This window comes from Plecotus auritus (assembly GCF_963455305.1).
Source record: "Plecotus auritus genome assembly, chromosome: 6".
Lineage (NCBI taxonomy): Eukaryota > Metazoa > Chordata > Mammalia > Chiroptera > Vespertilionidae > Plecotus > Plecotus auritus.
In genome coordinates this window covers 71,143,703-71,157,474 of record NC_137773.1, presented here as the reverse complement: position 1 = coordinate 71,157,474, position 13,772 = coordinate 71,143,703, and the positions used below count along the sequence as shown (strand labels likewise).

General features: G+C 36.6%; 1 protein-coding gene across 2 annotated transcripts in view; it reads left to right on the top strand.

Annotated features, from left to right (window-relative positions):
- SPOCK3 (SPARC (osteonectin), cwcv and kazal like domains proteoglycan 3) overlaps positions 1-13,772 on the top strand; it is a 349,276-nt gene that overhangs the window by 234,111 nt on the left and 101,393 nt on the right. For both annotated transcript variants that reach the window (XM_080674967.1, XM_080674968.1), the window contains exon 5: positions 8,958-9,081. In XM_080674967.1, coding sequence (XP_080531093.1) covers positions 8,958-9,081 — 124 coding nt within the window. The remainder of the gene's footprint in view (positions 1-8,957; positions 9,082-13,772) is intronic.

Sequence of the window (13,772 nt, the reverse complement as noted above, 5' to 3'; positions counted from 1 at the left end):
CTGTCAGAAAGGCAAGAGAGATAGTGGTATTTTTTAAGGGAAATTAGCATGAGATTGTAGATTAATTGGATTTTATTGTTTTAAAAGTCAAGTGAGAAACAACAAAAATGCAGTAAGTTGGCAATATTTTTAAGAGTTAAAATAATTGTTGAAAAGAAGCCTATGTAAATCACTCTTCCCCATACAGTTGTAAAGAGCCAAATTGCTCATTTCCCAATGCTTGCTTGCTTCCCAGATGAGTAATAGAGAACATGTTGCAGATTCTGAAATATGAGATTGAAAGAGTCTTTGATAAACTGAAGCTACTGAAGGAAATAATATAAAATGCTTTATCATGCTCCTTTGTGTTATAGCATAATATGATTTGTTAGGAAAAATAAGACTTGTTTAATTTATTTTTGGAATTTTTAAAAATTTATTGGGGTAACATTGGTCAACATGCTCATATAGGTTTCAAATGTGGGTTTCTATTAAGTCTATTTCAATTCAAGTTGACTGACTTTTAATGTGGAAAATCATAATGACTTTTAAGGATTTAATTTACACATTATTTATAAAAAGTTTATTCAGTAAGTAAATAATGCGAGTTTCTACTTCTTAAAAGGACACATAGCAAAGAAAATAGGAAACATCCTTAGTCTCTCTCTTTCTCTCTCTCTCCATTTTCTCCCATTCTTTTATCCATTTAGTGCTATTTATTGAGTACTTAATTTGTGCCAAGGTCAAGGAAATATGCTGGAGTAAAAATTATGAGTTGTGATTAAAAGGTGAAAAGCTATTCGTGGAAAGGGAAGACCATGTGTAAAAGATTGATCAGCAAAGTATAAAAACAGAACATTTGCTGGCAATGTAGATAAAGTATATGGACTCACTTTCTGAAATAAATTCTTGGTATAATGCAATGGCTTCTCTCCTGTACACTCTGGATGCCATGGAGACTGAATTTATCCCTGTCTCATGACACAGTCCATTCATCCACTATCCTTTTCAGTTTGTCCCAGTGACCACTATCCCTAAATGCAAAGGAACAACGGGAAGAAAACTCCATTGTCTGTGTCATCTGATTTTCTACTAATTAAATTGAGGGTCAGATGAGGCATGTTGATATGACTGTTATTTTTATTGTTTATCCACCCCCCAAAAATGGTAACCTGATTGCTTTCCAGTCTTTTCAATTGTAGCATTCAATTTCTCTAAAAATTAGTAAAGTGAAAATGCTTCTTTAATCTACTGACATAGGTGAGATAAAAGTACATTGATTGAGAAACCCCAAACTCTATATCCACTCACAGAAGAATCAATTATGTCTGGCTATGGTTCCATGGTTAGGATGAAGTATGCATTTGCAGAGGAGCACAGCCTTGTAGCTGAAGGACAATACTCTAAGTCCCAAGATATTGTCCTGGAACATACATCTGTCCTTTAGATGTAAAAGGACTGATGGGAGTAATCACAGGGCAAAATCCACTGTGAATTTATACATAGTGTAAATTTATACATAGGGTTCATTAAGGCATCCCTCCAAACCAGGGACACCATTACTGAAGCTCTTTTGTTGTGGAAAGGTAAAATATCTGTTTTCCTAAGTAGCCTCCCTGTTGTAAGCTAAATGGTGGCCCTAAAGATATATCTGCATCTTAATTGCTATAATCTGTGCATAGTATCTTATTGGTCAAAAGAAGGAGATTTATCTTATATGGTGAAAATTGTGATTACGTTAAAGATCTTGAGAGGGAGAGGTTTTCCTGGATTATCAGAGTGGGCCCTAAATGCATTCACAATGTATCTATATAAGAGGGACACAGAAATTTTGACAAAAACACAAAGAGGGGAAGGGGATTGGAATAGAAAGCAGAGAAAGATGCAACCACAAGCCAAGGAATGCTGACAGCCACCAGGTAACCTAGAACTCCCTGAGAGAGTCCAATGAAACTGCTATTGGATTTTTGACCTCCCTAACTCTAAGAAATTAAGTTTCTGTTGTTTTAAGCCAGAAAGTTTTAGGTAATATGTTATAAGAGATATAGGAAACAAAAACAATTTACTCCATTTCTGCAAGCACCACCTAACTAAAGGTAAATCAGGAATGTGTCAGAATGTTTGACGTGGTGAGTCTAGAAAATGCTTTTGTTAAATTAAATTTATGTCCAATCCCATGTATTTAAAATGAGCTCTGTTGCTGGCCACCTGCTTTCTACTTACCTATGAAAAGAGATACTCTAAAGAGGTTAGAAGTATTTTTAGGCCACAGAATGCGTTAAGTGACTCCATTGTCTTCCAAACTACAAATGCAGGAGAAATCGCAGAAGTAGGGAAGAAGTGGGTATTTGGCCCAGTCATGTCTCCTAACAGAGCAGCTGTCATGGGAGCAAGACAGAGACTCAGAATTAGGGAAGCATGAGTATAGGTTAAAAAAAAGATAACCATATGGGCTGTTAAAATACAATTGATAGGTAATAGTTGAAGGGAGTATGTGTGACACAAACTTGAAGAAAACGTTTTGGGATGTCAGAAAAAATTTTACAATAGAAATGGCATCAAAGGTGGAACCTCAAAGGTGAATAGAAATTGGCCAAGTAAGCTCAATGTTGTCCTTATTACTTCCTGAATCACAGGAAAACCTCACTCCAAGCCAGGCCTATCTTTTTGTTCCCAAACAAATTCTAAGATCCATGAATTCCATGACTCTATCCATGTGTTACCTCCAAATTCTAAAATAATTCCTGAACACATTGTTGGGTATATTCATGAATAAATATATGAACAATATTTAGAAGGGTGCATAGGTACTATTTGTAGGTTAGAAGATAAAAAGTTATTGGATGAGTTAGTGACGGGGTTTTGACCGTGCCTAATTCATTTCCTGGAGCGTGCTAGGTAAATTATAGCTATAACTATAAGTAACAATATATTATAGATAAAAATAGTACGAATATTTTAAAAGGCCTCTCTGATAACTTTTTATATATGCTACCAGTTACCAAGATAGCACTTCTTGAAGACTGTTTCCTTGTCTGGCAAATCTTACTTTATTCCTGATTTCACCAGAAGGCATCAACACATGCTTTCAGGACAGGAATTAAAATCTGGTTGAGAGAAAAAACTTAAGACATCTGAATTTTACTAATTAACTTGAAAAATATTGTGAAAGCTAATGTATAGAGAAGATTTTGTACTCTTCATCTTTTCATCTATAAATCAGACTCAAGAAACACGTGGCAGCTTTCTTTATCCTTTCTAATTTCTATAACTTTCCTTTTCCCATGAAGCAGTAAGCAAGGAGGAGGCCAGTAGCAATGACTTCCATGAAGACAAGACATGGAGAAAAAGTGCTGTTTTCCTTCCCTGAGTTTGGGATGACCTTCAAGGATTGTTTTCTTAAATAAATTGTGATATTTAATGGTTGAATGCTTCTGATAAAGTCTATTTATTGAGCAGTAGTGAAAATATTTGCTTCTGTTTAGAAAAACAAATCAAAAGAATGTTTCATAATCAAGACATATTTTTATATATAAAAATATTTTGAATAATCAGTTTTTTCCCATGTCTTTTGCTAAAGTTGCTTTGTTTCGTGTCATTTTCTTTTAAGTAGAATATTTTTGCTTTTAAGCTGCATATCTGTCACTGTTATTTTTTAAATGTGAACACATTTTTTCAAATGTAGAATCTCCTTGACCTTTAAGAATCACACATTTTTGTGAACTCAAATTTTACTCATTCTTTGCTCAGTGCTGACATTATAGAACTGTTTAAGGTTAAAGTAACTTCACAGTTAATGGTTGAAAGCTTGCTTTATCTGTGAACATAAATAATTGAAAATTTCCGGATTCGTATTTTGAATATACAATGTTATACAATGTAGACTTAGCAATCCAGATATGCTAATATCTGGAGTGAAATATACCTGTCAACACATTTAATAGAATTAATGCACATATTCCTCTGTACTGATTTTCTAAATCAGAATCACATATATGGTGTTGTATTATTTATTACACCATGTAAATTTCAGGTTTAATTAGCCAGGTATAGTCTCTAGGCAACATTTATTGGTGGTAGTGAATCTTTCTTTAAATAAAATTTGAAGCAGCTATGCTGTCATTTTTTCACTTGTTTATTTAATTTATGTTAGGAATAGATTTCAAAAATACATTTTATTAATCAATCCTATCACTGTATTTTATTTTCTTCTATCACTGTATTTTAAAATATGTCTATAAGTGGACTTTTTTGGTAAATCTTTGTTCTTTGTAAAATATATAGAGCAAGTAGATTTTCTATTCATATTGCAGAGTAAGCTATGCTAGCTCATTTTTATGTATTTAATGATATTTTCTAATATGACTTAAGATTTACTTTTTTTTAAATTTCTTTATTGATTAAGGTGTTACATATGTGTCCTATTCCCCCATTACTCCCCTTATCCCCCCCACACTCATGCCCTCACCCCCCTGTTGTCTGTGTCCATTGGTTAGGCTTATATACATGCATACAAGTCCTTTGGTTGATCTCTCCTTATGGTATCTCTTTTACTTAAAATTAAAATCAATAGATCATCTATTTTATTTCATTGCTCAAATTACTGTCATACCAAGTAGAGAAATCATATAAAGCATATTTTGGTCACTTGCTAAATTTCTTTTAATTTTATTGCCCCAAAAGATAATTTAGTGCACTTATACCATTTGTTTTTTTCTAAGGCCCCTGATGAAAAAGTAAGGGCAGCCTTATTTCTTGAAGAGTTATGGCCAGTAGGGAAGAAATTATGACTTAGCAGCTATGTCTTAAGGAAGAATTTCTCCACAACTCAGGCAGAACTTAAAAACAACAACAACAAACACGACTACCTAAAGGAATTAAAATGTTAGCTGTATTGAGAAGTTAAATATCTCAAGTTGCCTTTAGTTGAGATTTTCACAGAATATTTCTGTTCACTTGAATGCTGTTTTTATCAGATTATAATCAAATTCTTCTGTTGAAGCAAATTCATTAAGAATTATGTTAATATAGGTGCATAGAGAGAGAAGCAAATACACCTACAAAATTAGGAATTAGATACGGATGTTTCCCTTGTAAGATAAATACATAAGAAATAAATTGGCATTTTATTTGGTTTGTATATCTATGGCCTAAAGAATGAACGTGTATAGTATATGATGTCAGATCCAGGAACTGCAAGATTTTAGAGAAATAAGTAATATGAAATAATTATTTTTATGATTTATTGACAATGTCCCATGATATTGTAATAGAAGTATTATTTGATTGTTAGGTTTGCTTTTTGTGGAAAGCATGCCTCTTTAAACACAACCTTCTTTTTATCTTCCCTCTTCCATTAGTTATCACAAGACAGGGCTCCCTCCTTATCTTTCATTTGCCACCTTGAGATAGCCGAGTTTTGCAACTTCAACATTCCTAACAACCTCTTGCCTCACTCAACATCATCCTTCACACCATAATGATATATTTGTTTCACCTGATAACAGTAAGTCAAGTTCTAAAATTATAATATACTAGTGGCCTGGTGCACGAAATTCGTGCACATTAACATGGGGACCCAGAGTCAAGTCCCTGCCCACCCACATGTGCCTCAGAATCGTGTGAGACCCAGACCCGGCAGCCCACCCCCCCATTGGGCTAGATCCAGACCTGGCCAGTCCCACCCTTGTCAAGCCCCGTCGGACAGGGGGCGTAGCCTCAGGTCCCCTGACCTGGCGTCAGGATGGGGGGCGTGGCCTGAGGTCTCCCAGATGGGGTGGGGGGCATGCCTTCAGGTCCCCCATCAAGCCCCGCCAGGTGGGGGACACGGCCTGAGATCCCATCAAGCCCCACTGGCAGGGGGACACAGCTTCAGGTCCCCCGTCAAGCCCCGCTGGACAGGGGGCACAGCCTGAGTTCCCCCGACCCAGCACTGGGGGTGCACCGTGAGGTCCTCCCGTCAAGCCCCGCTGTGTGGGGAGCACGGCCTGAGGTCCCCTGTCAAGCCCGCTAGGCAGGTGGGTGCATCCTCAGGTCCCCTGGCCAGGTGCTGGGGCAAGGGGTGCAGCCTGAGGTCCCCCAGCCTGGTGCCCGGGTGAGGGGTGTGGCCTGAAGTCCCCTGTCAAACCCCACCTGGTGGGTGTCTCGGCCTGAGGTCCCCCAGCCTGGCGCCGGGGCAGGTGCAAGGCCTGAGGTCCCCATCAAGCCCTGCCGGGTGGGGGGCATGGCCTGAGGTCCCCTGCCCTGGTGTCAAGGCAGAAGGTACAGCCTGAGGTCCCTCAGCCTGACGCCAGGGTGGGGGGCACAGCCTTAGGTCCCCTGTCAAGCCCCATGGGGGCCAGAGAGGGGGTAGCCTCAGGTCCCTGCTGATTGCTCGTTAAGGCTCCTTATGGGAACTTGGCCTCAGCTGTGGGTGCAGTCATCTTTGTGATGGACTGATGGTCAATTAGAATATTCCCTCTTTATTAGATAGGATAGCCAGTATACACTGTCTGTGCTTCTAATTTTTGTTGAGTGCCTTCATATTAGCAGTTTTATTAAGGATTTATAGACTCATGGAATTCTCAGGATCAAATGATTCATATTGATGAAGCTTAGGATTATATAAGTGAAGAAATTAAGACCTAGGAATGTTTCTGACTTGCCAAGACTAATAAATAACATGCTCACATATGAAACTTAAATCAAATTGGAATGAGATTTTTTTTCTGCTAATCATTTTGATAACATCATTTATGTTCTTTCCAAAATCAATGTACATCCTAACACATGGAAATCATGTTCAAATTATATTTTTAAATTGCACAACATGATTAACTAAACATAAAGCCAAGTATCATACTTGATTAAACGGATGTAGCTGTAATTAAATTGTAACTATTAGAAAATTAAGAGACTGATGTGCTTTCCTACATGATTGATGCTGGAGATTCATACTGAGGACCAGAATGAAAGGGAAAGCAGGAAGACAAGAAGGGAGCTCAGGGAACAAGAAGATGGTAGGACTCAACTGCCTCAAAACAAGTCCTGTAAAGAAGCACTACAACAGTATAAATTCATCTTTGTTAGTTTAGTTTTCGGCTATTAGAAACATAATTACGTGTATATTGGTGTGAAACTACTTAGTGCCTTGAATGGCAGAATATAGTGTATGTGTATATAATAAATATCATAGATAGATAGATGATAGATAGATAGATAGATAGATAGATAGATAGATAGATAGATAGATAGATGATAGATAGATATAGATATGTATTACAAAGCAAAAATGTATATACATCCAGTTCTGATAAAGTACCTTCTATTGCTTAGAATCCTGAACTTGGTAATAATTTCTCCTGATGTATTTGAAAAGCAGATAATTTGCATAATTTTATGCCTTGTTTTGATTACGCAAAGTGAAAGAAAAATACAAGTAGAATATTTTATTTTTTTATTTCTCTCTACTCCATTTCTATAATTTATAGGTTTTGAAGTGGTATAGAATACTGTTTCAAGTTTTCCAGTCATTGTTTTAATTTCCATTAGAATTTTGTACCAATTAATTAATGAGTAATAGCAGCATGGTTATTTTTTCCCTTGTATCTCTTATGATGTGGACTCTGTGGCCACACAAGATTTTAAAGTGGTCTTTTAGCAGAATTTACAAAATTGAAACAAAGAAAATGCATTTGTAATCATGATAGGTTTCATGAAAATCTTGAGAGAGACAAGCAATGGGAGGCAGAGAGGAGGGTGAAGAGAAAATAATAGACATTAAAATATATTTTAATTGATTTTCAGAGATAGAGGAAGGGAGAGGGAGAGAAAGAGAAATATTGACATCGATCTGCTGCCTCCTGATATACCTCCCTGCCCCAAACCAGATCCTGCAACTCTGGCATGTGCCCTGACCAGGAATCAAATGGCAACACTTTGGTGCAGGGGATGATGCCCAACCAAATGAGCCACATTGGCCAGGGCAATAAACGTTTTTAAATTTGAAGTATATAGTTTGAACTTCTTTTCCTATAATGAAGATCCTTAATAAAATCCCAAGACTATTTTAATAGTATTGGGATTGCTTTTTTGTGTGTTTAACTTATTAATGAAAATAAAATTTAAAGCAAAAAAATAAAAAAAGCAAATGTGTCTAGTAAATCATCTTTTCCCTTCGTGATATAGACATGATAGTACACTCTATAAACAACTTTAAGGAATGAGTACTGATTTACTAGAGTAGTTCTAAATATTCTTATTTTTAGGCCCTTTACTAACCCTCTCTATGTAAATTGTGCACACTTTACAGACAGAGCAATAATGCAGTTTAATCAAAATGGAAAAACAAATAAATGTAAGGGAAGATAGCAGAAGAGTATGGGTTTCCCCTAGTCATTCTAGATCAAAGCCTAATGGATCTATTTGGAAGCATCTCTACACAATAAAAAGAGGATTGGCTATCACTAAACCTACTAATTTGGCTCTCTAAATACTGGCTTTGGTAAAGGTGTGGATCTGGATTGCTCTGTCCTCTAAAGTAAGCTGCTTCTCTTTTCAGGCACATTGGGTTCGCCCTGCGGATTAGTGTCTGTTTTCTGAAACTGTTCCTGTTGAAATACTAGGGTGGCTATTAGGGAGTCCCAGTTGTGTGAGTCCTTTATTGCTGAGCAATTTTTGTTTCTTGGTCTATGAAAAATTTGTCAAAGTATAAATTAAAACAAAATATCCATGTAATGAAATATAACTAGTCCATATGTAATTAGCAGAATATTTTAAGGAATATGTTCTTATTTTATTGTAGGGAACCCTTGATATATGAAACAAAAGATTATAATGAAGGACACTGTACAGGTTAATAGGTGGTAAAGGAGAAAAATAGTTTCTGATTCTAATTTATCTTCAAGATTTGGAGTGACAGTGGAAACATGTGATGTTAATATAAATGTACTTGTTTTTAAATAAATGCATTAAGTCTGGTTGTTTTATTTTTTTAACAGTATGAAAGATGCAGGAGTAGGCCATACGCAATGGAGGGGCCCCGTATCATCCACCTGCAAACGGTGCCCAATGGTCTATTCCAGCCCCGTTTGTGGTTCAGACGGTCACACCTACTCTTCACAGGTAAAGAATCTTACAGTCATTTAGTATGAAATGCACAACTCAGATTTATGACTAAGTGCTTACATCTATTAGTTCTCTAATTGGATCATCCAAATAATTTTTAACTTAAAATAATGTGGATAATCTCACTGATTTAAAATATGATTCAATGTCTATTTGTTCCCCCTATTTAAGAATTTTTAAAGTTTGAAATGCTGAAGTTGTCAACACTCTGAACCCTCAAAAATTAAAACCAACATTTTCTTAATTGCTGAGAGAGATCAGAAAGAGACCAGAAATTATTACCATGTATATAATAATGTTAATATTATTATTATATCAATAGAGGTACAATCTGTTCTGTTAATATCATTACTACTTTTATCTCATGTTATTTCCTATATTACTTTATTTAAGCTTCCAAAAATTGTTTTTAACAAATGAGAAAACTAAGGATGAGAAAGATAACAAAATTTTTGTATTTAGCGGACATTGAAGGCAAGATTTAATGTTTTCCCTGATTCGGTGTCCTCTCCTCTACATTAATCTGCCTCCTTATTTTATTCAAATACTAGAAGCCCAGTGCATGAAATTCGTGCATGGGTAGGGTCCCTAGGCCTGGCTGATGATCAGGGCCAATCAGGTGCTCTGCCTCCCTGCCTCCTCCTTCCCTCACTCCCTCAGCACCCTGCCACCACTGCTGGTCACCTGCTATGATCCACGCCACCCCCTGGTGGTCAATGCTCATCATAGCAAACGATCTAACTCCCATTCTCACAGTCGAACTCCCAAGGGGACAATTTGCATATTAGTCATATATATATATGAGTTTTTAAGAACTGTATCTGCTAAGACATTGATGAGTTTGTTTGTTTTTTGATGTGACAAATGAATATAGACTCACAACCTCTTAGCTGAAACTTTGGGAACACATACATGTGTATTGTTATGTAAAATATGTTTTAAAAGCATAATATGTACTATCCCTAGTGGGGCCTTGCCCTATAATTAAATACACTAATATATCTTTAAGGAACCATATGAATATTCACATTACATAGGATATATAAAAAAATAACCTCACCTCAGTTCTTTTCTGGTTTTGCTTACTGCAAAGTAAGTTCCAAAAATTTGGGGCTATTTGAACATTTTGTTCTGTGGGTAACTCTTTATGAACCACACTTTGTCTTGGTGAATATTTTCCTACAACTCCACTTGCATTTTACAGTTTCTAATCTTGATAAGAGCACTACAATGATAAGACTGATTAATTCAATCAATAAATATATCCATAGTACTTACTGGGTGCCAAGTACTGTGTATTCTTAATTAAGCCACCATATACCTACTTGATAAAGTTATAAGATGTATATAATGGTGTAGATCTTTCTAGGAGAGAAGGGAGTGTGACACTGGTCTTTTCAATATGACTTTGATCTTGGTGAATATTAGCTTTGCAGGCTTAGAAAATTCATGCTGTCAGCACAAGGGAGAATGACTCTATCTCATATTATCACATTCCACAGGATAAGGGTGTGCCGACCATTATACTAATTTATTAAATTACAACTAAGGATGCATCTTATAATATTCAAACTGGTAGGTAGAGTAACATGGGAAGCCAATTTTAATCATAATTTTATTTGATGAAGATTGATAACTGAACAAGTTGCATCACGAGACAGATTGGCTTTATTCCCGGCATCCAGCTGAGACAGATGCATGTCTTTCTTAACAGTAGAAACATATGTGCCGGCTGAATTGATATGTTTGTATCCAGAGTGCCATGGTCCCTGGAGAGGGCTGGCATTAGTCTAGCACCTGCTTGTTTGGGGCTCTCTTCAGGATGCTGCTAATAGATGATCGGTTATTTCACAATTTTGTTTCAAAGTACGCAGAGTTACACTCACAAGTGATTTCCATCTGTTGAGACCATATGGGAAGCATTGTTTGATGATTTTAGAGAAACACAATTAGCATGCTCCTACTTAAAACTAAATATACCTATCATATGTAGATTAATTCCCATACATTTCCAATTCCATTGGGTTTCCCCATTGTTCTCCTTTCTGGGCACACTCTGAAGCCCAGATTACAAACCATATGCTCTTATTAATATCATCAATAACTTTATTTTGAATAATCCATTCTTGAATTATTAATTAATTAATTTTTTATTTTGGCTTTACTATTTCTGTCTCAAATTATTTTCTTTTTTATTAATTTCTTTATTGATTAAGGTATCACATATTTGTCCTCATCCCCCCATTCTCATCCCAAACCCCTCCCCATGCATGCCCCCACCCCCCTGTTGTCCGTGACCACTGGTTAGGCTTATATGCATGCATGCAAGTCCTTTGGTTGATCTCTCCCCCTAACCCCCACCCTCCCCTACTTTCCCTCTGAGGTTTGACAGTCTCATAGATGCTTCCCTGTCTCCGGGTCTGTTTTTGTTCATCAGTTTATGTTGTTCATTATTTCCCCTAGATGAGTGAAATCATGTGACACTAGAAATACACTTATAAGAACCGAAAATGAGACAAGCAATAATGGTTATGCTGGGAGGCAAATGAATCAGTCTGTAGTGAGTTTCTTTCTGGGCCAACAGTTCTTTTGAGTCCCAATTTCAATGTCAAACAGTTCCTTATGTGTACATGTCAGCAATGATATTTCAGTTCTGGATGGTGGACAAATGGTGGTAATGCAGGACCGACCCTCTCTCGTTTGGTCCTGGGCAACCTGCAGCGACGCACAGCTGCTGACTGCTAGTATGGCAAGGCGTCGTCAGCGTCTTCCATCTCTGGACTGTTTCTCTTATGTCTTCATGGCTGGAGCAGTCCTGTCAATTCCTCTCTGTTGCAGGAATTCACATGGTCTTGGAGTTGTTTTCTGAACATATACAAACATATTCTCGACCAAAAGTTAATAAAGGAATCTTTTCTATAAATTTGACTTGGGATCCTTTTTCATTTTTTGCCCAAACAATTTTCCTTTGGCTTGTTTAGACACCGTGTGTGTTTTTCATGGGTGTCTTGCTGTTAGCATTACAAATAAAAGTTAATTTTCTAAAGTAAAAATTTTCTAGATGTAATTTACTTACAGGATATTTTTCCTTACATGATATTCTTCTACTACCCCCCCTTTTGATTTAAATATTAGGAGGCTTTTGGAAATTTTATAATCTATCTTGATAGCTTTGAATTATTAATTTAATACTTTTGCATATGTATCACTTTCAATAAATGCCTCGTTTTCATAGGAAGACATATAAGGAACATGGTTCAAATGAATGTGAGTTGTTAATAACCCCAAATCACCATCCTCTTTTCTGTTGATTCTAACTTAATTTGGTGATTTTTCCACCTTGGATTACCAATCCTAATCTTACATGTGTGCACAGATAGCAGTGAGGCTGAGCTGTAGAAAATAATGAAAACTGAATAGAGATCTTAGTACAGTAAGAACTTATATCAAACTCTCCTTTTTAGAGTTTATTGGAAGTTTACTTTGTAGATGTTTATTAGATTTAAATGTAAGGCACTTAACTTTTTTTTCTTTGTAAGTAGAGTAGTGCCCACAGAGGCAAGTCCTTCTTGAGAAGGTCATTGTATTATTTTTCCAGCATCTATTTTCCAAGAGATAAGAATAGAAGATTTGTGCAGGGGACACAGGGTCTTTCTTTGGCTCTTGGTTCACGCAACTTGGTTGATAGACTAAGCAAACTCTGTTCTACAAGCAACTCTGTTCTACAGGGCAAATTTAAATTAACAGCTTTTTGGGACATGTAGGCATTTAAGCTCACAATAATGGTGAGCCCCAAATCCTAGACTCAGTGTGGTCCATGAAGCTCCTGTTCGAAGCTTCTAATCCCCCAGTTGAGTAATCCTCACATGATAAAGATTAGTCAGAAGCCAGGTACTCTCAGCACAGCGAGTGTGACCCCACATCTAGGAAGGAAGCCCAGTCCTGCTTTCCAAGTCTTACTATGGTTCTGTATCTGCAGGAGCATTGATATACAGGGATTTTTGTGTTTTTACTATTATAAAGAATATTCCTATTGGTTCTATTCTAGACCCACAATCTTCCCTCATTACCTTCAGCTCAATTTAGAGAGTAGAAATTGCAAATTATATTTCCACTCTACAACATAAGTGGAGGTGATGTCATTACAAAGTATAGCAGGCCCTGGAGCTGCGGCATGGGTTGAGACAGAGGATATCCAAATGAAGACTTCAGGCAAATAACATAATAGTACTAGGATATAATTTTAGAAACTATGTCTTATTATACAATGGGACCAATTTTAAATAATTATTTTATTAGAGTTCAAACTCTGAACTTGTCAGTTTATCTAGAAATCCTAAGCAGAGTATTTAAAGCTGTATATACACACACACACACACAAACAAAAAACAAAGGAACCAATGAAGAACTATGGAAAAATAGATTTGCTTGAAAAAAATATTGAGACTTTTGCAATTTTCATGAGATGTATTTTTGTAATATTATCTGTGTTTTATTTTCCTGTTAAGAAAAGCGATTGAACCCTAACCAGTTTGGTTCAGTGGATAGAGCGTTGGCCTGTGGACTGAAGGGTCCCAGGTTCGATTCCGGTCAAGGGCATGTACCTTGGTTGTGGGCACATCCCCTGTAGGGGGTGTACAGGAGGCAGCTGATCGATGTTTCTCTCTCATTGATGTTTCTAACTCTCT